We start from the raw sequence: 25,616 nt of genomic DNA on the forward strand, positions 1-25,616 counted from the left end.
AGGACTGCAGATGCATCCTTGAAGGACATAGTACAGTTTTGTACCTACCATAAATGTAGATGTCCGAACAGGATAGCATCTGCAGTCAGGATTACCCACCCTCCTTCCCCTCTGTGGTACTCCTAGGGTATTTGCCCACCTAATAGCTAATAGCTAGCTGGGGGGGGGGGATCTCTTATGGTGTATTTGTTTGTATATATGTACATACATGCTTATTTTTTGTGTTTGCCTTCTACTTTTTGGAAACATTGGCATTTACCCAAAAATTTAGCTATCCAAGAGGGCAACTGGCATCTGGGGCAAGAAACACTGAGGAAAATGGCGTCGGCTGATGCCTTTATACCCGAAGACCAGCAGAGATGACGTCGGGTGAAGTGCGACACCAGCCGAGGCCAGACCCAGACTTTGGAATCCGGCCGACTGAAGGGCTGCCTGACGACAGGACAACCCATTTGTAAGGACTGCAGATGCTATCCTGTTCGGACATCTACATTTATGGTAGGTACAAAACTGTACTTTACACATAGTTACAGTACAGTCCATTCTGGTGCTGCCGTGCAAGGACAAATGGATTTGCTGTGTAGATCTCCAGGATGCATACTGTCATATCAAAATAGACAGGTACTCAAGGAGATATCTATGCTTCCAGCTGGGGATCTATCATTACAAGTTCAGAGCACTGCCCTTTGGCCTCACCACTGCCCCCAGGTGTTTACCAAGTGCATGGCAGTAGTTGCAGCGCACCTCCATCTGCAAGGATTCCAGGTGTTTCCCTGCCTGGAGGATTGGCGTCTAATGGCACCTACAAGGCATCAACTACTTCAGGCAATTCAGGTGATACTGTGCCTGTTCTGCCGCCTGGCAATCACAGTGAACATGGCCAAATCCAAGATGACCCCAGTACAGGACATCAAATTTAACAGGTCACAATTGAACATGGTTACTCAAATTGCAACCCTACCTGTACAGAGAGTAAGATCCCTGAGGCAGCAGGTTCAGTGCCTACCCCATCTCCTCCAGCTCACCTAGTCATTATGGCCTTGGGTTCTGTCAGCTACCATTCTTCTGTGCCCTTAGCCAGGTTTTTCATGCGAGTTCTCCAGTAGACTCTGGCAGTACAGTGGTCTATTCGATGTCACCCATTGTCAACCTCTGGTCAAGCTTACTCCGATTTGCAGGTGTCACCTGCAATGGTCGGTGATTACAAATGACCTTCATCTCGGCAGACCCTACGTCTTCCCCCACCCCTTCAGCCACTGTGACCACAAACGCCTCCCTGTTATGGTGGAGACGGCATTTTCAGGGAAAGATGATCCAAAGCACATGGTCCCCCACAGAGACCAAATTGCACATAAATGTCCTGGAGATAAGCGTGGTTCTTCTCACATTGCAAACCTTTCAGGACTGCCTTACTCTGGGGACAATTGCAGTCTTGACAGACAATATGTTGGTGGTATGGTACCTCAAGAAGCAGGGGGGGAAACGTTCTTACCCACTCTCCAGAGAGGCCATGAGGATTTGGAAATGGTCGATCGCTTCAAACCACTTTCTCATTGCAATACACATCCTGGGAGAATCCAGCATTCTGGTGGACAGTTTGAGCAAGTCACTGTTAAGTCCTCACAAGTAGTCCCTGAACCAGTCAGTAGGGAAGGAGATTTTCAGCTATTGGGGCCAACCTTTCTGCAAACTATTTGCCTCTCCACTAAACAACAAGTGCAGCAAGTACTTTGCTGTTATCCCTCCTGTGGGGGAATCACCCAGGGATGTTCTAGTCCACGATTGGATTGGCCCCCAGGTATCCTTTGTGCTTATCCTCTGATTCCCCAAGTTCACAGAAAGCCATCAGGTTGAAGACCAATCTAATCCTCATTGCCCCTCACTGGCCTCGTCAGGCATGGTTCCCCTTCCTGCAGTCTCACAGCAAATGCCCTCCATGGATACTGGATCCCAGATATGATCTGATTTCCCATCTGTAAGAATGACAGATTCCCAGTCTCTAATCCCTCAAACTAACTGCTTGGTTTCTCCACTTCCAGTGATTTTGCTAAAATCCAGGCTACCTTCCCCTGTCCTTGAAGTTATTCTTGCCTCAAAGCCTTCCACCAAGAAAATATATTGTAGCAAATGGAAGAGGTTTTCCATCTGGACTTCACAAAGGAATATCGACCCCTTTTCAGCTTCAGTCTCTGACGTCCTTACATTCCTAAGCTCACTTTTCTATGATGGAGCTATTTTTTTCTACCGTAAAGGTGCAGTTTGCAGCTATCTCAGATTTCCACATGGAGAAGGGAGTTGGGTTTTCCTCTGTCCTTTCCTTGTCCAAACTAAGTCAGGCCTTTCTAAAAGGGATTTTTCGTCTTAGGCCTATGCTCAAAGATCCTTCTCCTCTTTGGGATCTCACATTGATACTCCAAAGTCTCGCCCAGAAACCCTTTGAACCTGCTCGTTCTTGTGAGATAAAGTATTTGTCATGGATGATGGCTTTTCTTGTGGCTATTACGTCAGCTAGAAGAGTATCAGAATTACTAGCTCTGTCTTCTCAACCAGTGTACATAACCTTCTTCAAGGATAGTCTCTCTCTTTGAACGAATCCTTCTTTCATGCCAAAGATCGCATCAGAGATGAAACTTAAGCAGACCATCCACTTGCCCGTATTTTTTTCCTAATTACTGCAATAAAGGTGAATATATGCTACATTCCTTGGATGCTTACAGACAGTTACGCTTCTACTTAGAACTAGACCTCACAGAAAATCTGAGCAGTTGTTCATTGCCTTTTCGCCAAACAGGTTGAGCCAGGCTGTCTCTAAGGTTACATTAGCAAAATGGATTACGGAGTGTATTTCTACAGTTTATTCTCATCAAGGCAAGCCTGACCTCTTCAGGTTTTTCTGCTAGAACTCCTGTTGATGAAATCTGTGCCGCAGCTACTTGGTCCACAGCTCATATGCTTGTGTCTCGCTACAAGTTAGACATTCTTTCCAGGAACAGAGCATCCTTTGGTTCCACAGTACTCATTGAGGTCCTCCCAGGGTTTATCTAGCTGGGGACTCTGACCCATTCGTGATACATAATGAAATATACAACATTAGACTAGAAGTTCTGTACTTACCATAACTTGGTATTTGTACTGTCCAGTTTCATTATGCATCACATCCCATCCTTTTTCCTTTTTACAGCTGAGAGTAATCTAGAGGATTACAGAACCCTCTGGTTCCTAGTTTGGACTCCATTAGGTCTCTTTTACTGTATTTCTACTACCCTTGGGATAATCATCTTGTGGAAGGGGCAGCAAACTCTGATAGCTTGAAGATGAGTGAGGCGTCATGGGAGAGGGAGGAGTTTGAGGCTCGAATCGTATGTCTGGGAGAAATGGCCGAGTTGGGTCTGAAGACCCATTTATGATGCATAATGGAATTGAACAACACAGATATCAAGTTATGGCAAGTACATAACTTCTATTTTATCCAAAGAGGGCATCTGAGATGTTAATGACAGAACAGCTTATTACTGCCTTTGCAGCATGAAAAAGGGGGGGCTTACATCTTTTACCAAACCCATTCTAACTGCATTGTTTTGAGTCAGAGAGTGCAGTCAGTCCAAGTGAAACAGTCAGCCCCCAGTATAAACCACTGGTCGCCTCAATCAGCTTCAGGCAGTGGCCATAGAAGGCTATAAGACCAACACAGCCTAAGCTTGAAGACATAGTAGTTGACTGAAGTGAAAATATAAGAGTTCAGTGAAGTACTCAGAGCTGTAACACGTCAGGAAGAAGAGAAAATAGGTGGAGTTGAAAAATTACAGGGTCTCAATGCAGCATGTATGAAGACAAAGCAGCAGTTATGTATAAAAATTATGTTTTACAAGTACCCAGTGATGCAAGTATGAACAGTGTTTGGATTTAATGGGAGGGGATATTTATCAAGATGCTGTTCATACTGGTGATGGGACTACATTAGCAAACAGGTCAGACAACAAAGCTGCTTTACGCAGGTGATGTGGCAGTACAAGTAAACTCTGGACAGGAACTTCAGTAAATGGTAAGGGTATAGAATGCAAAACTAATGGCATGTGATATGAAACTGAGTACAGGCATGGCAGTTGTCATGACAGCAGATGGGTGGGATAGCAGAAGAAGCTGAGAATTTGAGATAGAAGGGAAATAGTTGAACAGGGTACCAGCTTTCAGGTATGTGGGAGGAGGGGTGAATGAGAAGTGAAGTCTAAATGAGAAGCTAAAAGCTAGAGTCAGAGGGAATGTAACTAAATGGCATAGTGAGTCAGGAATGTTGTGTGACAGAAGAATATCAAAGGACATAAGAAGTAAGGTGTACAAAACAGTGGTGCAACCAGCACTTTGGTATAGTACGGAAATGTGGACAGTGAAGGCAGAGCAGTTGAGGAAGCTTGAGGTAAAGGAGATGAAGTGCACGAGATGGGTGGTTGGATACATATTGTGGCACAAATGAAGAAGTTATGACTTCACAGCAGAATCTAAAATAGTTTTAATTTCTGATAGGGTCAAAAAGGGAAGATTATGGTGGTCCCGGCACATGTACAGAAAAGTAGATAATGATTTGTGAAGATGATTTGGGAAAGACCAGAAGGAGAAACAAGGACCCCCAACAAGAGAGATGGAGGGATTGCATGATAAAAGGTCTGCAACAGTCTGGCATAACTGTCAAAGAAGGTAGAAAAGTGGCACAGAACCAAGAGAGGTGGCAACAGTTGATGCAACACCCCCCCCCCCAGCCACATGTAGAAAATGGGGTAACAATGGGATTGATTATGGTGGTGATTTGCCATCAGGTGATGAACTATCTGCTAAAAAATACAGCTGCTGCTCTTACCAGTGGACACTCCACTGAAGATGTGGTCGCTTCCAGTGCTCGAACAAAAATATCTTCATTCGTTGGTTTGTAGCTTCAGCAAGTGCTTTTCCTTGAATTATGACTCCAAGTCAGGCGTCTGGCACCTTGGGTGTTACAGGATTCTGCTTCCTTTGCTCTCACCTTTTGGGCATTTTCAGTCATTAGTTCCCATTGAGATTTAACTTTCATTGCTCTCTGGGATTCTTCAAACCATGTCACACTGCAGAAGGCTACCAAATACTGATATAACATGTATATATTCACCATATCCGTTATTTTAAGGGAGTCTACCATAGTAGGTGCAAGTTACTCTTCCAACATTAAACTGTGCCTGTGGGGCCCTGTGTCTAGTGGCTACTGTTGCAGTTCTTTGTAGTTTGGGCAGGTTTGCAATTATATGTCTTGTGCTTGTTTTCTGTGTTACAATTGTGCTTGCTTAGTGGACTAATGGTTAAGTGGTGTGATAGCCATACTGTTCTTTCCCAGCTTATTGTGCTTTGGAATGCATGCTGGCAGGAAGTAGTTGTGTCTCAAAGTGAAAGAGCTGTAGAGAAACATATTGTCTGAGCTGAGGATTGCATGAGAGAAAATTCACTGCAAAGTACTTACTCACAGATCAGCTAATATAGTGCATACATATCTTTTATTTATTATGAGTACCTCATGCTATGCTATATCTGTGATGTAATTCCATGATTATTTATTTTTGTTCTGTGTTTCAGTGACTCGGTACTTGAACTTAGTGTAATGCCAAAAGATGAAGACATCCTTCAGCTGGTAAGAAAAACTGATTGATTGTAATGTTTTAAATGATGAGTTGTTGTAGTGTCATTCACTTATACTGGGAAATAAAGCTTCTGCCAGCTCGTTGGCATAGAGGGATAGAGCCCTGTTTCTGACATAGATAATATCCCAGGTTCAGTTGGGGTCTGGGTGCTGGGGGCATTGGTGAGGAGAGGAAGAGGAATAATGAGGAATTCCTGCTCACCTGTTTTAGGGAGGAGGATTGGGTGCACATACCTGGGGCGCTGAAGTCCAGTGATCTTTTGCAAGGGGAGCATGGTTCTCAGAGTTTTTCACTGAAGTAAGTATCATGCCCTTCTTAGGGACCCCTTGCATAGAACCCTTCACTGTCTTTAGGCATGCATACACACACTGGGAAACAGTAAGAGCATAAGAAAAGTGTGTGTGTGTGTGTGTGTGTGTGTGTGTGTGTGTGTGTGTGTGTGTGTATGTGTATGTATATATATATATATATATATATATATATATGTATGTATATGTATGTGATGAATGCCTGCTGCATGGAATGATAGCCACACTGTGAACTCTCTCCTTCCCCTGTTTGACGTAAGTAGGACTTGCAGTGGTTGGCCATATGATCAGTGTTGGGGAAGATCGAGGTGGAGCAGAAATATAAAAATGATATATATTTCTGAGAATTTATTGTAATGTATTTGCAGATAGCCTTACTGCCTTCACTTGTTAGACATGGGAGTTTGAGAGTTTAAGGATGTGCTGTGTAAATAACTTTGTCTTGTTCATTTCTTCTTCTGTGTAATTTCATTGTGCTCTTCTCATTGACTTTTTCCACCCTGTTTTAGTGTGCATGCAGTGCTTTTATCACTTTGTAGCTATGACTCATGTAGGGTCTTTGTTGACATAGCAACAGATTTTTGCCTGACACATACATTACTGTCCGTACAGTCCTGGGACCCCCACTGGACTTGTCACATGAGACTCAATGAATGGAGCCACCTTTTTTTACAGTTCCCTGAAGTCCCCAATGTGGGGGCTGTGCCTCCACACCCACAATCTCTAAATATACTACCTCTAAGGTAGCACCATTTCAGATAAAAGGGAAATGCAGTAACCACAGATGCATGTAGAATACAGTAGTTTCTGTGACAGGTCATTACATACATACATACATACACACACACACACACACTATATATATATATATATATATATATATATATATATATATATATATATATATATATATATATGTCTGTGTGTGTGTGTGTGTGTGTGTATGTGTGTGTATATATATATATATATATATATAATTTACACACACACACACACACACACACACACACACATACTTTTTGCCATATTTAATATTGTTAGATTTGCTAACATTCAAATAAGGACTTTTGGAAGAGCACTGAGAATGCATTTCTGCCACTCCATTCTGTTTAATTTTGTCATTCTTTATTGACATAGCTACATTACTAATTTTGCCATCATCTTCTTATCTAGTTATGGATATAGTTAATTACCTATCCTTACACCAGTAAAGCAGAATCCAGATAGAACGGGTCCAAGAACCAAGTCGCATTGGGCACATTTGGTTACTTTATTAGGGTCTGAGAAATCGTTTCATACTGTGACCTGTTGTATTCTGTTTTCTATCCATTGTTGAACTTGTTTAATTATATATTTATTGATATTCATGGGAAATAATTTGTCTGTGAGTTCCTTAAGAGAAGTAGTGTATTGAATGCTTCGGCGAGGTCCAGATATGCATCCTGTACCATACTGTGGTCCGGATAGGCATCTACCACATACCTCTCAACTGTCCGTGATTTTCAGGGACGTCCCTGATTTTGACTCAAGTTTTAACTGTCTCCCTCTTAATCCCCTTCTAAAACTATTAACTTTTGGAGGAAAGGTGGTGAATTACACTTAATGAATAATGACAATAATTAAGTGTTATAAACTCCTTTACTTCAGAAAATGTGTATTAATTCACATGCTCTGATTCTGTCAATGTTTCAAGTTAATAGCACTAATATTTTAAAAGTGTTCGTAATTGTCCCTGAGTGTTGACTTATCCCTGATTCAGTTGAAATTTGTCCTTACTTGTTTGAGAGGTCTGATCTACCATATTAAGTTTGAAATGTGTGTGTGTGTTTCGTCTGCGTGTGTGTGTGTGTGTGTGTGTGTGTGTGTGTGTGTGTGTGTGTGTGTGTGTGTGTGTGTGTGTGTGTGTGTGCGCACGCTCACTGGCTGTTAGTCCCACAGGCAATACTTTTAATTCCTCAAGTGCCACCAGATTATGAAGGGTCTGTTTTCCTTTGACAAACCCATGCTTTTCAAATGTCAATAAGTAGCAGATCACCTCTGTCACTGTAATGAGGCTAAAGAGTCAAAATGATGTGGAATAGGAGTAGCACCTCTTCCCCATGTCTGAAGGTGCTACAACTGACTTGCCAGAACACAACTAAGTCCTAAAATGTCTTCAGCAAAAGAACACTAAGAGTTGTACAAGCAAACAAAGGAGAAGTTCAAGAAGTGGATCATGTCAATTTTTCAGGTATATATAGAACTAGGAAGTCATGACTCAAAGTCTGAGCCTGAAAGAAGAGGATGTATGAATCCAGAATTTGTTGTTCTGGGGTGATGGGTGGTTGTGTAGATCAACATTTAGATACTGTAAGCTGGAATGATTTGGCTGAGCATGGTTAAACATTTAAGTATTGTGGATTGTGTCCCTCTTCATGTACGTGACTAGATGAAGGAAAAGGAGATCAATATGGTGGAACAAATAGTGGTGCTGAGAATGAAGACATCCGGATTAAATAACTGGTAACTTTGCACATACCATGAAAAGGACTGGGACAAAGTCTGCGGTAGCACCCAAATAGGTTAGGTGTGCTTTGAGTGATTCTGTAGCATGTTTAGGGTAGACTGAATGCTTCTGTATCATGTTTAGGGTAGATTGTGGATCATCATGTCAGGAGGCATCTGTTGTCCATGGAATTGCATTCCATGTTGTGAGATTGCCAGCCCTTGAAACTAAAATGATCAGTACTAATTTTGGGGGGAAAATATAGATAATTGTTCTGCATACTTTGCTTCTATGGAATACGCGTATGCCTTTGTTAACTTAAAATACCCAAAGGATGTTAAAGCAGGTGCAGATGAAGTGTACACCTTAGGTCTGTGGTATCTTAAAAAGGCTAGATCACTTAAGTAGCTTAAAAATTTGATTTGAGAGGGTGATCAGTGACAAACTGGATCAGACTGTAGTAGCCTGTGTTATCTTTGGTGTAGAGAAACAAATAGGGTGGACAGAAATGCTTTCATTAGTTGACAGAGAAATTGTTTAACAAAGGTGCTTGTAGCATTTGGAATGTTTTGCCACAAAATGTTCAGAAATAATGACAGTCTTCCAGTATTTTGGTAACTGCTAAAATGTCACCTTACAGAGAGAAAGTGCAGCTGTTTTAGGGATCTCGGGTAGGCCACATCTGAAAATACTCTGTGCACTCTATATGTGTATATACCCTTACAGGACTAGTAGTGGCTTTTCCATGACAGCTGATACAATTTTAGAAATCTGTAAACATTTGTTTTATCAAGGTTAAGTATTATCATCATTATGATTACTTTTTTTTTGCTCTGTTTCTTAATCTATTTCTTCGAGTTCAGATTTATTAGACAGTTTATATTTGTTTAGGGTAATTGAAGTGCTGTGCTTAAAACTGTATGTATGTGTATTTATACCATTTGTTCTTGTACATGTTTTGCTGTCTGTGCATTGTTATCCAGGTTTTTTTTTAAGATCAGTTCATATACCTGGTTATCAAGGGAAATAAATGAATCAATAAATCAGTCATTCAATACAGCTGTCCATCCATCCTGAACAGAGATAAGAAGGTTATAGAAAGTATAGTGTTGTCAAATTTAGAGGTGTAAATACATTTTAGTTCAGATGCTGAAGTTGGGAAGGTCTTGGCTAAGGGCATGGGGAGAGTTTCAGCATTTCTGTCATTGAAGGGTACATGTCAAAAAGTCTTAATATACTGGGAAACCATAAGAATTTTACAAACTAAAGAGAGGGCATTCACATGATTAAAGAATATTAAAAGCGATCCTAAAAGAAAATGGGAATTAGCTTTCGGAAACTGGATCACTGTCTCAAGGATCACAAAGGTCCCATATTATAAGATAGTAAATACATCATGTGAGGTGCCTGGTACCCCCTATTAACTTCTTTAAAACTTTCTACAGTACTGCAGAGCCTGTTAAATTAGTTAAATGATAAATATTAGAAATAGCATTCAAGAATATGATGCATAGAGTAATGTAAGAAAATACAGGTAATATAGCAATGTATTGCTACATCGTGTATAACTGGGCAGTTTTGCAATTCAGTACAGCTTGAGTACATTATGTACAAATGGAGTATTTACAGTGTAAAAGTCTATGGTGTGTAAGAGTCACTTTAAACAAGGAAGAAAACAGTAGCATTCTGATATATTTAAGGTAATGTTTGATACAGAGCACTGCCATAAGTGCTATAAGTGGAGGAAACTCCTGGCCTTAATCACTACCAGAAAGGTGATAGCCATTGAAAAATATTGTGAGAATCATTGCTACAGTATTAGCCACAGGTAGACATTTGCCTTCCATTCTGACTTCCAGAGCTTTTGGACTTCAAAAAAAAGGAACCCATTCTGGTGATCCCCTGCCATAAACAAACTATACAACAGAAGGAAGAAACTGTTGCAGAAAAGAGGGAAAATCCCAGGATGTAAAAAAACTCCCTTACCAGCCTCAGTAAGAAGCTGAGGTCCCTCATAAAATCCTCTAAAGCTAGTTACGAAAATAAAATTGCCAAAAGTTCCAAAGACAACCACAAGGCATTCTGTAGTTATGTCAAGAATCTAAATAGCAATGCTCAGATCTGCTCTGAGCTACAAAAGAATGGCATCAGATATACTGATCTCAAGGATATTGCCAATATCCTGGCAGATCAGTTCAGTGCCAACTTCACCCGCGTCTCACCCCCTAAAGGGCCCATCTCAGTATCAAAAGATTGCCAAATTCCAGTAATCACAGCCACACAGGTAAAAAAACGCACTCTCCAAAGCTAAGAATACAGCATCCATGGGATCAGATGACATCCCAGGATGTGTACTACATGAACTACAAAATGAGCTGGCACCCCACCTAAGTGTCACATTTAATCATAGCATCACCTCAGGCTTCGTGCCCAGTGAGTGGCGCACAGCTACAGTTATCCCACTCCACAAGGGGGGATCCACCTTGGATCCCGGGAACTATCGTCCCATCAGTCTGACGAGCCTGATTTGCAAAGCCATGGAACTTATAAACAAAGACATTGGCAACCTTCAAACACTGGACCCCACCCAGTTTGGCTTCGTAAAGGGTCGATCATGTCTCCTTAACCTGATTGACTTCTTTGAATCAGTCTCCAGAGCCGTGGATGAGGGTAAGGCGGTCCCCACAGCCTATCAGGACCTCACCAAGGCCTTTGACACCATTCCCCACTCTGGAATCATAGATAAACTTACTAAGCTGGGCATTAATCCCTACGTCACTCAATGGGTTGCCAACTGGCTTACTGTCAGAACCCATACTGTAAAAGTAGCCGACTCAAAATCCAGCTCCAGACAAGTGGAGTACCTCGGGGTTCAGTCCTGGCACCGCTCTTGTTTGGCATCTACTACTCTGAAGTACAGGCCAGCACTAAGGGACTCTGGCTAACAAAGTTCGCAGATGACTGCAAACTGGGAGCTATTATTGAATCCCCAAATGATGTGGCTAGTCTACAAAAGGGCCTTACAGAAACAGATGCTTGGTGCCGGAGCCATGGGCTCAAGCTCAATGCCAAGAAATGTATAGATGTTCTTCGTGTTTCACTGTTGCAGTCATTACATTTGGTGACTGCAACAGTGAATACACTCAAACATCTACATTTATGGTAAGTGTACACAAATGTACTTTATCCCCTTTGGAAAAAACAAAGTACCCATGAATTACCATGTAAGTGGCAGTACACTAAACATGGAAAGTGTGATAAGGGACTTAGGGACACAGATGGACAGTGGTCTCACCTTCGATAACCACATAGGCACAACAGTCAGGAAATCCTTCTATGTGGCACACACCTCATCACTAAGGCTTTTCATCCAGAAAAAGGAAGTCATTGTCCCACTGTACTCATTCCTAATTAGACCCATTATAGAGTACAACGCCTCATTTGGTATGTACCTCACAAGAAACCTGCAACAACTGGAAAGGCCACAGAAATACCTCACTAAAAGAATCACAGGCCTAAAGCAGATGCCCTATGCTGACCATCTAAAAAAACTCCATCTATACTCTGTTGCATATCGCCTACTCAAAGGCAGTCTCTGCTTAACATACAAGGTCATGTCAAACCCAGTGCTGTTGGACATGCTACACTTAAAGAAATCCCAATCCCTCAAAGCCACATGCTCCAGGGATCTAAACCTGGTCATCACAATGAACAAAACATGCTGGAGGGATAGATTCCTGACCCAGAGACTCCCCATACTCTGGAATAGACTGCCCATAGATGTCAAGCTGAGCGCCTCTTTGGCCCTCTTCAAAAGGAGCCTTGACGACTGGATGGGAGATAGGAAATTCACCCCGGGATCACGTCATGGCTAGGCTTGTATAGGCCCTAGGGCCGATAGCCTAGTACCACCTTATAAAACCTATATCTGTCTAAAGCTATTCTCCTCCTATTTCCTTAGATGTCATAATGCACAGCTAAAAGAGGAGAGTAGCCCACACTGGCTCCTGTTCTTTATACTGAAAGAATTGTTTGGCTGCCTGTTTGTCCATCAGTTCCTTACAGAGTGATAAGTAGGAATCTTCAGTCATAGCATATATTGATTACCTAAATGCTTGTGTGTATTGCCAGTGATGTCCACAGAAAAATTAATAGGGGTGTGTGTGGAGTGCAGTGTCTGCCAACAAATGTCCATTTTCAGTGCCTTTTCTACCTAAGGGAAAACCATGATGTCTCCACTTGAGCATTGCAGAAACTTTAATAGGAAAATGCAACAGTGAAAGAATGGTTGCTGTGACCAGAGGAGTTTGGTAAGTCTTGATGGGCACACCATGTGCATGGTGGTGATCAATTATGATAGCAAGTAAAATGTAGAAGATTTGAGCTGTAAAAGATTTATACCAGTCATGCTGACTGTACTTTATTTGAAAAGAAAGAATGGCCATATCTGATTAATAAGAAATATTTGTGATGAAAGAAATAATAATAGAGCCCTTATCCCTTGTTGGTTAGGCTGTTGGGTGAGTGAGATGATGTCTTGGTAAAGGCAGCAACATAATATTGTTTGTCAAAATGTGCTAGGATAACTAGTATAAAATGAGATGTGTGTGTGTGTGTAGACCATTGCAAAATGTATAATCTGGATCCAGTGCAGTGGAACTGAGTATTTTTTTTTTGTTGCAGTGCTGAATAGATAACTTGATAACAGGAAAATGCAAGGGGCTTCAGGCATGGTTTTTATAGTGTGGGATAAATAAAACATTTAGATGGATATATGATGTATAAAAGCAGATGAGCGGTCTGGGGAGGCTAGGTGAAGTTCTCAGCACTATGTTGTCATAGTGTAGCGAATTGCCCATATACTGATTGAGGGTTTTCTGGAAAGAAGTGAGGGAACACCACATTCATGAGTAAAGGAACATGGTTTATAGCAATAAGAAAATAAAAAAATTATAGATGATGGTGGTTATTGGTAGAAACAGTAATAGGCATACAAGAAGTAATTAATGGATGTGTTTAAGAAATAGTTAGTTGGCCTTATAGACTCAAGCAGTTAACCCTCTACCCATTAATGCCATGTTTAACAGAAGTCCTGTGGATTAGAGAGGTGCATTTCAGCTTGAATAAGTAGGAGTCAGTATGACAGGAATGATATATTTTCTCAGGATGTTCTTTACTGTTGGTCTTTTTTCTGCATGACCATTTGATTGCATGTGTTGTGAACTTGAAGGTGCATGTGACAATTCCCAGTCTGTGGCAAAAGGTTATAATTTTTAGCTGGAAAGTTGCAAATCACTACCATACACTGCCTGCTTAGATATTCTATGTATGGGAAAGTAGACTTCAGTTGTGTTGTAGTGACTTTCAACATCCTCTCGGTACTTGGAATATAGTGGTCTGCACAGAATAATAAGTTAAGATTATTGTATTGAAGCAGATCATCGCCTAATTTCAACCATTGCTGTGATCAAATTTCATGCAGAATTAGCTCCTCTTTTTGATTCTGGTCCCAAGGGTGATACATATTCTACGATTATGGATCATTTTTTCAAGTTGTACAGACATTTTCAGCCAATACTTACTGGCACATGTTCCTTCTTTGTGCTCTGTCATCCAGGATGTGACTTATCCAGGTCTGTTGTTGTGCAGTGATAAGTGCTTTATCACCCGCCACCAATGGTCCTTATGCATACAACTAAAAATAAAAGATGTTGAATAATAGCACTTGGTAGCACTGTTTAACTGTCTTAACTTCTCATTTGTCACAGGTAATTATGATGTAATCTACAGTGTGTATAAGTCTTTCTCCAGCATGTTTAATTTACTCTCCGTTATGTATGCAGTAGTGTGGGTACTTGTGGTGAGGAGCATAAGCTTACTGACTGACTTTGTATTTGCAGATCATACTTCTGTAGTGCTAATGGCATTCTCTGCAGTCTGGCAGGTGTTTTTTGTAAAGAATTCTTAATTGTACTTTGAAGTGGTATATGGTCAGAGTCCACTAATAATACTTTTGCATTGTATGTAAGTCATCATAGGATCATAGGAATTTACTAAGCTATTGGCAATGAGGCCCTTATAAGCCTAGCCAAGAGTTTAGACAAGGCAGCACCCAAAGCCCCTGTCCATCAGGGACACAGGTGGAATCCCAGGGGTGTATTTTCTGTTTCCCATCCAGTTATCCAGGTTGCACTTAAAAAGGGATAATGAGGTATTTTGCTTGACATGGAGAGGCAGTCTATTCCACAGAAAGGGGAGTCTCTGAGACACAAATCTGTCTCGCCAACAAGTCCTATTGATGTCACACACCAGGTAGAGGTTGCGCATGTGGGATACTCGAGTGGAGCTTGACTTGTGGATATGCAGCAGTCCTATCAAAGCAGGGTCTAAGATTGCTTTGTATGCCGGACAGAGGTCACCTCTAAGAAGTCTATATGAAACTGAGTTGAGGGATAGGGTTTTTAGCCTATCTGTGTAGGGTAGATGTTTGAGATCCTGGATTCCCCTGGTGAGGAACTTCTGTGGTCTCTTCAGGTGCTGCATGTGCTTTGTGAGGTACATGCCAAAGGGGGCATTATACTCAATAATTGGCCTTATAAGGGAAGAATACAGGGATATTATGACCTCCTTGTCCCTGGATAAGATACCCTTATTTATGACGTGGGCTATGTAGAAAGCTTTCCATACAACAGAAGCAACATGGTGGCCAAAAGTCAGGTTGCTGTCAACATGGGTGCCCAAATCCTTCATGACTGATTGTGTGGTTAGGACGTTGTTATTAATGTGATATGTGGGGACGTCACTATCTCCAAAGGGGATGATGATGCATTTTTTTGGCATTCAGCCTGAGGCCATGTTTCTGGCACCAGTCATTTGTTTGGGTGAGTCCGTTTTGGAGAACATCCACATCACTTGGGGAATTGAGGACCACGCCCAGCATGTAGTCATCTGCAGACTTGGTCAGCCATAGACCACTGGTTTTGGCCTGCACTTCGGTGAAATATATCCCGAATAACAGAGACCCCAAGACCAATCCCTGGGGTACACTGTTCGTTACGGGTCTAAAGCTTGAGTTGGCTTCCCCGATTTTGATTAGGTGGGTTCTATCAGTGAGCCAGTTTGCTACCCATCTGGTAACATATGGATTGATGCCTAGTTGAGAGAGTTTATCTATTATGCCCGAGTGGAGAATAGTGTCGAAGGCTTTGGCCAGGCCAAGGTAGGCAGTGTACACAGTCTTCCCCTCGTCCATGGCTTTTGTGACTGTCTCAAAGAAGTTGACCATATTTAACAGATGTGACCTCCCCTTGACAAAGCCAAACTGTATGGGGTCGAGTGTTTGGAGGTTGCCAATGTCCCTGTTAATGAGGTCCATGATAATCCGTTCCGTGGCCTTGCAACTCAGGCTAGTTAGGCTGATGGGTCTGTAATTTCCCAGATTGGTAGACATTCCACCTTTGTGTAAAGGGATGACAGTGACTGTCCCCCACTCGGCTGGGACAAAGTCGGTACTCAGGTTTTGGTTGAATAGGGTGCCTAATGGTGCTGCTAGTTCATGCCTGAGTTCATGTAGGATGCAGCCTGGGATGTGATTGGGTCCCATGGAGGCTGTATTTTTTGCCTTTGAGAGGGCAGTGATGACCTATTCCCTAGTGGTAAGGCCCCCACACACCCCCCTAACTAAATATACCAACTCCGAGATCGCACTACAGTGGAGAAAAGGGCAACACTATGTAGTTGGCCAACTACACTTTTGACCTGTAAAGTATTCATCAAATCGCTTAAATGCATTTTGATGAATACGTGTCGCTCATTTGGTGTTCGATATTACAACAGTTCGACGTTGTAATATAGTCCCCTGTCAGCCAGTATGTTGGCTATATCTACAGCATTTGTGTATATGGTGTCCTTGACCACCAGTTCTGAACAGGTCTGAGTGCTTCATTTGAGATTGCAGACATATGTGAAGAAGGCCTTATGACTGTCTCCAGTACATGTGGCCAATTTGGACTCGAAGTTGGCTTTAGAGGATTTCACTAGTGTTCTTACGTGCTTGTTCAGGCTAAGGAGAAATTGCTTCCATTTGGGCACCTGCTCCTTGGTCCTGGACAACAATTTTTTCCTTTTGTTATATGGTTTATGTATTGCAGATGTCCACCAGAAAGGTTTACTCTTCTTTTTGGAGAATGATTTTGACCTGTCAGGTATTCCTGATTCCATGCATCTATATAAGTGCTCGTATAGTACTTTGGTATAGATTTGGACATTGGTGCCAGTTCCTATAGAGAGGAAGGGGGCTGTGAAGTTGTATATACCATCCCTCAGGAGGTTGTAATCAGCTTTGGAGAAATTATTTTGTTTGACCCTAGCTAGAGGGGGGGTTCAGGGGAGATGTTGGCTTCAAAAGTGACTGCTTTATGGTTGGATCTTACCAGGGAGAATGATACTGTAAGGGTGCTGCAGTGGTTACTCATGTTAGTTAATACCAAGTCCAAGATATTATCACCTGTTGTGGGGGTATCAACTAGGTGTTCCCAAGGCATGGTAATCTTTGCCTCCAAAGACTTGTTAATACATGTTTTTTCTGTTTGAGCATAGTATGTTTGCACATTGGTGCTGTTGACATTTAAGCAGTAGGTCTGCCTTTTTGCTATTAGACGACTTCTTAGCCTTGCTGATTTGCATCAGTCTGTAGGGCTGTGTGTGGTATCACAACCTAATATTTCAGGAGGTAATGCTGTACTCAGTAAGCTCCTTAGCAATACAAAGCTCTGTTGTTATCTGCTTACCAGCACCATACTGTCTCATACTGGAGTAACTTTCTTACTATCATAGTGATCCCTGACGGGTGCCATTGAGAAAGCTGCTCAAGTGTGATGCAGTATGGTGTTAATAAGCAGAAGAGTTTTGTGAAGGTATCTTAGTCTGGGATGTTACAAACCAGGAACACATGAGAGATGCTTCATGTTGTTAGACTGCAGTCATAAGATATGAAGCACAACAAAAACCAAATGCAAACGTGTCTCTTCTCTGAAGTATATGGGACATGTACTGAGTAATCACGCATGAGCAGAGCCATGAGACCTTTAGTTGTTTTCAGTAGTATCTTTGAAGGTTTTCATTTTGTTTGTGTGCCCTAGTGAATCTAAATATTTGTTGCTTATTTTTGCTAATACTCAAGAAACACTAGCTACCCTATTTAATTCAAACACTAAATCCAGTTTACTGGACATGGTAACTGTGCTTCTATTAAGTATGTTTATGATGCAGTAGATGCTGTGTCTAGACCTCCTGCTACATATACAGTAATGTGCAGGAATACCTTGGTGAAATCATAAAATTTCCCCAATAGTGTTAATGCCCAGTTATTAAATGTTCCAATTGACAGATACCTATTGCATAGGACCTGTTCAACTGAAGTACTCAAAAAGCTCGAAGAAAGGTAAAAGTTAATGCAAGGAGTCAACAACTTTTTCAGACTCCTGTTGCAGAATGTCAAAGAAATTACCCTTCTTCCTCTGGTTCATTTTTTTGAAAGCCCCTTAAATCCTCTTACCAAAAACCTGCTAAACAGCAGTAAAAAATGGCAGGGTGACCTCAAAAAGGAAAAAAAAAAGGATGTCAGTGACCATCCTTTCAAAAGAAAAATAAGATCGGATTTTGTCAATTTTCATTCATTCCTCAACGGATGGATTCGGGTCCAATACTCTGATCCAACTCAGCCGTTACACTAGCTTGTGACCTCTGACAAACTCTCGTGCTCCTTTCCTACCCATAATGCACTATCCCTAAAGTTCCTCAGATCTCCTTTGCCACTTTCACATCTAGACATGGTCAACGGCAGCTCTTGGGCTAATTTATTAAGATAAGTGAATTTTCTGAAAATTTTTTTCTTCAAATGCTAGTTTTTGCTAAATCTTTTTCCGTTAGTTTAAACTATATGGTAAGTGTTTTGGTACCTTTATTCACTTTTATTCTCTTTTATACACTTGCTAGTGTATTCTACGCTGCCATCATTGGTAGGCCTTTCCTGTCCTGTTTATCTTTTCATTACAAGGGTGTTGTATACCTCTAGATTCTTCATTGTTACTTAACCTTTCTTTCTCTGATTGATAAAAAAAAGCTGTTACATTATTCTTGGTGGCTTTTTCTTCTGGTTATTGTTGGTTATAAGATGTTCACTGTTTTTTCCTCCAGTTACTCCTGTTGATTAGAAGTCTTTCCTACACTATGTCTGAGAAAGGATTTAAAAAAGGTGAGAGATGTGGACATAAAATGCCTTTTTCAGATGCTCACACCCTGTGTGTTTGTTTAAGGTGTGAACATCTTGACCAACTGTGACATCTGTTGTGGTTTCAATCTAAGAGCTTTGTCTGACAGAAGGAATGAATTAATCTTTAACGGTTTGTTACCATCTTCTTTCCCTGAAGCCATATTTGGAGTTCAGTCTCCTAAAATTAAAAATAAGGACCCTTCAGAATGGGCCAGATCTTTTGGATTCATCTGCTTCTACGTCCTTGAAGCCAAAGAAAAAGAGGGAAAAATTGAATCCAAAGTCTCCTGGGATCCAACCATCGTCGGATCCAACCAGATATGTTTCCAGTCCATCAGCCTCAGATCAGACAACACATACTTCAGATCCAACTTCCTTGGTTCCCAAGACATGATCAAGGACTGTTTATTCTCTGAATGTAGACCCAGTCGCTTCCAGGATGCCCTCCCCATTTCTCAAAAGGCACTTGATCACCTTCAGTAGTATCCTGTCATTCCTCCAGGAGCCTCACTGAAGCAGACGTGGAAAAAATGACAAGGAAATTTTTCATGGAGCAAATTCAGAAGGGAATCGTGGTTCCAACCCCTTTGGGTCAGGAACATCATCCATCAACCACTCCACCAATAGCAGCTCCTTCTCTGACCTGACCTGTGGTTTTAGAGACATCGGATCTGAGTTTTCCAAGTCCGTTTGGGTTGGATCCATAGCTAGTATTATCTTAGGATCCAGCTGTTATTCTGAGTGTGCTGGCTCCAACATCTTCGGATCTGGATGACCCTCTATGCTGAAGCTTCCAGGTCCGATCTGAGGGGAGAGGATAGACTCTTGAGGGTTTTTGAGCCATCTTTTCTCCTTGAAGCTTCAATGCTGTATAGCTTGGCTGTGGCTTCTACTTTGGGTGAACGGCTGTCAGAGTGGAGGGAGTTGACAAGTCAGAAATTATTGGCTCCCGTTGACTGCCTTCTCTCCTGAGTGGTCTGCTTTTGAGGTTATGAAGAGAGTTTTCTGTGCTTCAACAGATCAGATGGGTCCTTCCCTCTTGGATCCACCCTCGACCTCTCAGATGACTTTGCACATGCTTCTTCTTTGTGCTGTGTCATCCAGGATGTGATGTGATTTTTATGCCACGAGGACAGCCTGCCCAAAGCTTGGGTCTGTATTATAAGCATGAAAAGACTAAACCGCGAATGCTCACATGAGCAAAAATGCCAGGAATCGAAAGTGTGATTATGGGGTCGTGTTACAGTGAGGAGTGGGATATTTGCCCTTTCCTCACTGTAGTGCGACCTCTGGGTTAGAATATATAGCTAGCGAAGGGCACAGCCCCCCACAATAGCAAGTTCGATTACCGACATTTTCGCTCATGTGAGCGTTTGCGGTTTAGTCTTTTCGTGCTTATAATACAGACCCCCAAAGCTTCCAGTCTACCCAGCAGGGTATTGTCATCTCTTCCGATACTACTTCAGATCATCCCACCGAAGTGGTTCCTAGGAAGAGGAAATGCAAAAGAAGGCACTTGGATTGTTCTCAAGAACGTATTATTGAGGATACTGAATTCGGTGAGGGGAAGGGTCTCCGAAATCGCCACCTGATAGCATCTCATTTGGAGACATTCTTGAGATCCTTAAACAGAAGGGTAGTTGGTCTGCCCAAAACTCTACTCCTGAGGAGTCAGTATTTCTGGAAGTTTTTGGGACTGGTCCGTCTACCTCCTGGTTAACCCCACCCACTTATGAACATATTGGTTTGGTTTCTAGGTGGGTATAAAAGAAACCTGATATGATTGAGCTGATCGCCAAGAAACCAGGCAGGATTCTGGCACCGCAGGTAGGAAGAGTGTTTTGGAGTAAAGAGGTACCAGTTGATGCAATGGTCATGGTGGCAACTACAAAGAAGGAACTCGCGGAACAGATTTCCACTATCCAACCCCCTAACAGAGAATTTAGGGCACTGGACAAATTTGGGAAGCGAGCTTATACTTCAGCAGCATTTACTCTCATATCGCTGAACTACTTGGCACATTTCAGGAGACTGCAAAAGGACTCGATCAAGGAACTTTCAAATTCCCTTTCAGGGACCACTACTGCAGAGACTATCTTCTGTGGGTTCATAGTTGGCTACCCTTCATTCTACTGCAAATTCGTTCATGAGGCTCATTTTACATGCTGCAGAAGGTGCCTCAAGGGCAGCGGGTTCAGTTATTTCCATCAGGAGGCATGCCTGGATGTGCCTGTGTGATTTTGTGAAGCCTTCAAGTCATCCTTCATCAATGCTCCTTTTGACAGGTCTTCACTGTTTGGCCCAAATGTAAAAGACACAATCTCCAGGTGTGAGAAAGATGGAAAGACCCTTTCTGCAGTGGAAGTGCGTTTTTCGACCTCTCAAAGGATCTTTTTCAGGAATCAGTGAGGAGGTTGAAAGATTTAGTTCAGGAAGTTTTGGGGTCCTTTCCAGAAAACATATGAGGCAGTTCCCCCAGAGGTGGGGGGTGATAATGGCAGAAGACACCCCTTTGGCAGAGGAGGCCCATAAAACAAAGGGTCTAGAGATTCTTTTTCCAACAGACGCTTCCAGCATTCCTGAAGGGAGGCCCGATTACCTTCCTTTGGAGGCAGTCAGGGCTTGCTTAACTCTACACCAAGAGGCCTGGCTAAACATAATTTTCTGCACCAAGGTGTCTTTTGTTATTTCCAGAGGTTATATTATTCCCTTTTCCCTACTACCTCCATTATCCAGAAAAATTCCCAATGTTCCACCCAATCAGACGGAAGCAACAGCAGCACTAGAAATGCAAATGCTGCTAGAAAAAAAGGAGTCATCCATGAGGTCCATCCAGACCGAAGAGAATACGGAACTTACCCAAGATTCTCACACCTCCCTAACTAAATATACCAACTTGAGATTGCACTACACTGGAGAAAAGGGCAACACTGTGTAGTTCGCCAACTACACCTTTGCCCTGTAAAGTATTCATCATATCGCTTAAATGCATTTCGATGAATATGTGCCACTCATTTGGTGTGCAATATTACAACATTTCGACATTGTAATATAGATCCCTGTCAGCCAATAGGTTGGCTATATCTACAGCATTTGTGTATGTGGTGTCCTTGACCACCAGTTCTAAACAGGTGTGGGTGCTTCCTTTGAGATTGCAGACATATGTGAAGAAGGCCTTATGATTGTCTCTAGTAGATGTGGCTAATTGGACTTGAAATTGGCTTTAGAGGATTTCATTAGTGCTCTTATGTGCTTGTTCTGGCTAAGGAGAGATTGCTTCCATTTGGGCACCTGCTCCTTGGTCCTGGACAGCAATATGGTTTATTTATTGCAGATGTCCACCAGACAAGTTTTTGGAGGATGATTTTGTCCTGTCAGGTATTTCTGATTCCATGCATCTATATAAGTGCTTGTATAGTACTTTGGTGTAGATTTGGACATTGGTGCCAGTTCCTACAGACGAGGAGGGGGCAGTGAAGTTGTTTATACCATCCCTCAGGAGGTGGTAATCGGCTTTGGAGAAGTTTTTTTTGTTTGACCCTAGCTAGAGGGGGGGGGTCAGGGGGCTGGTTGACATAGAGGACTTACGTGGGAACATACTTATGTATTTGCTTAAGAAATCCGAAAGATGGGAGACTTGTTATAAGTTAGCAGCAGCAGAGGATCATATAGAACAATTGGAAGCTCAGCTGGTTGATGTGGAGAGTTGGGCAGGTTAGAAAGAGTGCGTTTTATTAATGTGCTAGAGAAGTCTGAAAGTATGGAGTGTGAAATGTATATTAAGTAACAGTTTTACAGACACAAATTCCAAAGTAATTAGATGTTATAAGCTCATGTTTTTTTCGTCCTAGGAAGAATTTAGTATTCTGTTGTCAGGCCCTTGATTAAGTTCCTTTTGTGCATATGAAGAAGAATGAACAATCTGAGTAAAACTCTAGCAGCTAGGGAAGATGTGTGCCATTGATTCATCTAGGATTTGTAGCAGTCTTGATTGCTTGCTTGAGACACAGACATTGTAATCAGATGTTCTTCGTGTTTCACTGTTGCAGTCATTACATTTGGGGGTAATCTGCTGGCAGGTTGCCCTCAGTCGGCCTGATTAACAAAGTCTTGGGTCCTGCATCTAGTTGCTGTCCCTTCTTCCATGACGTCAGGTCATCAGTGGTATGCAGCCGATGTCATTACTTCAGTCTTTCTTGCCATGCGGTGCCTGAAGCAGAAGCAGTTCATAAGTGCCAGTAGGCAGACTCCTGAAATTTTTGTTTTCAAGTTTCAGAACCGAAGTCTTCAACTTAAAGCGAAGTACCCCGTTGGGGAAACTTTTTCTTGCTCCTTACCGATGTCAGTAAAAGTTAATAATTGCATTACTTGTGGAAAGCAAATACCTCACAAAGATTTTCATCTGTACTGTATTCCTTGCCTAGGCCCTGACCACGACGTACCTTGCTGTCGGTTTTGTGCTTTATTTAATCAGCGCACTATCCATCGTTGGTACATTTGTGCCTCTAAATATTTCGATTCTCGGTTTAATTATCCAGAAATGATGTCGGTTAGCCATCCGATTACCGGGATTTCGAAAAAATGCAAAGATAAAGACAGACAGGCCGTTGAGGTCCAAAACTGACGACAACGCTTCTCCTAAGACAGTTGCCAGTTTGTTGGTACTCAGTGAGGTGCTTTCGCAGCCCCTGATACCCGCTACTTCTGACTCACAGGCCTCTACTGAGACCCATTCGGACTCCGGTATGCTGCGAGATACTGCATCTATGAAAACCCATGGATGTCTCTACCTTGGATGGGTCCAGAGCCGCTATGCAGGCACCGGCTTCTGAGGGTGTATTCAGGCCTGCATACTTGCATATCAAACCAACTCCACCTACAATACTAAGGCCTAAATCTCGATCTATGTCAAATAAAATGACGCCCAGACCACATGTTCAGGCCCCTATGCCTAAAAAAAACAAATGATCAAAATGGCTGAAGATCTAATTACTCTAATCAGGGGCAGTCAACCCCCCCCCCCCCCTTCTAAGAGGCCTAGGCCCGAGCATGACTATGAATCTTCTGATCAGGATTCTGTTTCTTCTGACTCTTCTAATGACCTGGATTTATCCATACCTACTTATGAGGATTCTGATGCAGAGGATTCCATTCTCTCTGCTTCCCCCCCCTGAGAATTTCTCTTTTGGTGAAACTTTACATACCTTACGGGAGCATTTCTACTGGGAAAGTCAGGAATTCTCTGATTCAAAAAGAGGCTTAGGGATTTTCTTCTTTTACCTCAGCATAGGCCTTTGGCTATACCTCCTGTACTAGACATTGTTGATGTGCTTTTGGAATACAGTATGGCTCCTGATTCCCTGCCTCCAGCTCCTTGTAAACCTGACGTATACTACAAGGTTCCTGAGTCCCACAAGTTCCTTTTCAAAAGTCTTGTTGCAGATCCTGAAACCATTTCTCAAGGGCCTAATGGCATTAAGGCTTCTACTGCAAAAAATCCTACCCCTTTTGATAGAGACTCCAGGGTGCTGGATAGATGGGGTAAAAAGGCTTGTACTTCTGCATCCTTGGCTATCAGGGCTTTAAACTGCCAATTTCATATGTTAAAATATCAGCAGCATATTATTGGACTGCTTAAACAGAAAATGATGTTGATTTCTGACTGTGTGGAAAATAAAGATTTATAGGATTTATTGCATTCTGCTGAACAAGTTGGAAAACATAATTTGCAATGTGGTTTTGATTCTTTAGAGGCCTCTTGCAGGGCTGCTGTTACTGGCTCTGTGCTTAGAAGGCATGCTTGGCTTAAGGAGCAATCTCTGCCTGATCATGTTAAAGCAAAATTGTTGGATGCTCCTTTAAATCAGGACCGCCTGTTTGGCAATAAGGCTGAAGAAGTTTTAAAAAAGATGGAAGATGAAGCTAAATCTATGCAAACTGTAAAAGATTTCATACAAGTGCAACCTCCAAGATTTAGTAGGCACTGGCCTACCAAGAATTAGTCCTTTCCAGCTCCTTCCAGATCTTCTCAAGCCAAATCCAGACACACCAAAAGCACCAGGTTTCAGTCCCAGGGGACTCTCACACCTAAACAATGGGGGGCTTCCACTTCCAAAGCTGGAAATAACAAGACAACCCCCCCTATGGTAAACAGTCTCAATGACTTTCTTTTAAAATTACCAAGCACTTACCTTTCTGCTGCCCCTTTGGGAGGAAAGATTACTTTTCATGCAAAAAACTGGGAACTCATAACCCAGGACAAATATACTGTCCCAGGGATACAGATTTCATTTCCACACGTTGCCAACACCAAATGGATGGCCAGACTTGCCCCCAAATCAGTGAGCAGAGGCTCAGAAACAAGTACTTTCCCTCCTAAACATGGGGGCTATTCATCTGGTACCAGAAGAGGAAAAGGGACAAGGTTTCTATTCCAGGCTATATCTGGTACCCAGAAAAGACAAATCATGGCATCCAATTCTGGACCTGTCTACTCTAAACACCTTTCTGGACATTCCAAAATTCAAAATGCTGAGTCTTCAGTTACTTCCTATGCTAGGCAAAGATGCCTGGTTGGCAACTCTAGATTTAAAAGAAGCTTACCTGCATATCCCAATCAGGGAATCGTGCAGAAGATACCTAGGCTTCAAAGCAGGCTACTTGCATTATCAGATGTTCTTCGTGTTTCACTGTTGCAGTCATTACATTTGGGTAATCCTGCTGGCAGGTTGCCCTCAGTCGGCCTGAATTCCAAAGTCCTGGGTCGGCTGCTGTTGCCCCTTCCCTGACGTCAGGCCGTCAGGGGTATAAAAGAAACAGCCAACGCCATTTTCTTTAGTCTTTCTTGCCACGCAGTGCCCGAAGCAGAAGCAATTCGCAAGTGCCAGTCG

The 25,616-nt window shown here is 42.2% G+C and overlaps 1 protein-coding gene across 4 annotated transcripts in view; it reads left to right on the forward strand.

Moving 5' to 3' along the window:
• Nucleotides 1-25,616, forward strand: part of ARHGAP21 (Rho GTPase activating protein 21) — a 2,418,417-nt gene that overhangs the window by 1,057,033 nt on the left and 1,335,768 nt on the right. For all 4 annotated transcript variants that reach the window (XM_044089838.1, XM_044089836.1, XM_044089837.1 and 1 more), the window contains exon 6: nucleotides 5,596-5,650. In XM_044089838.1, the coding sequence (XP_043945773.1) occupies nucleotides 5,596-5,650 (55 nt within the window). The remainder of the gene's footprint in view (nucleotides 1-5,595; nucleotides 5,651-25,616) is intronic.

The sequence above is a fragment of the Protopterus annectens genome, chromosome 12.part0, assembly GCF_019279795.1.
Source record: "Protopterus annectens isolate FY-2018-M chromosome 12.part0, PAN1.0, whole genome shotgun sequence".
In the NCBI taxonomy this organism is placed as follows: Eukaryota; Metazoa; Chordata; order Ceratodontiformes; family Protopteridae; genus Protopterus; species Protopterus annectens.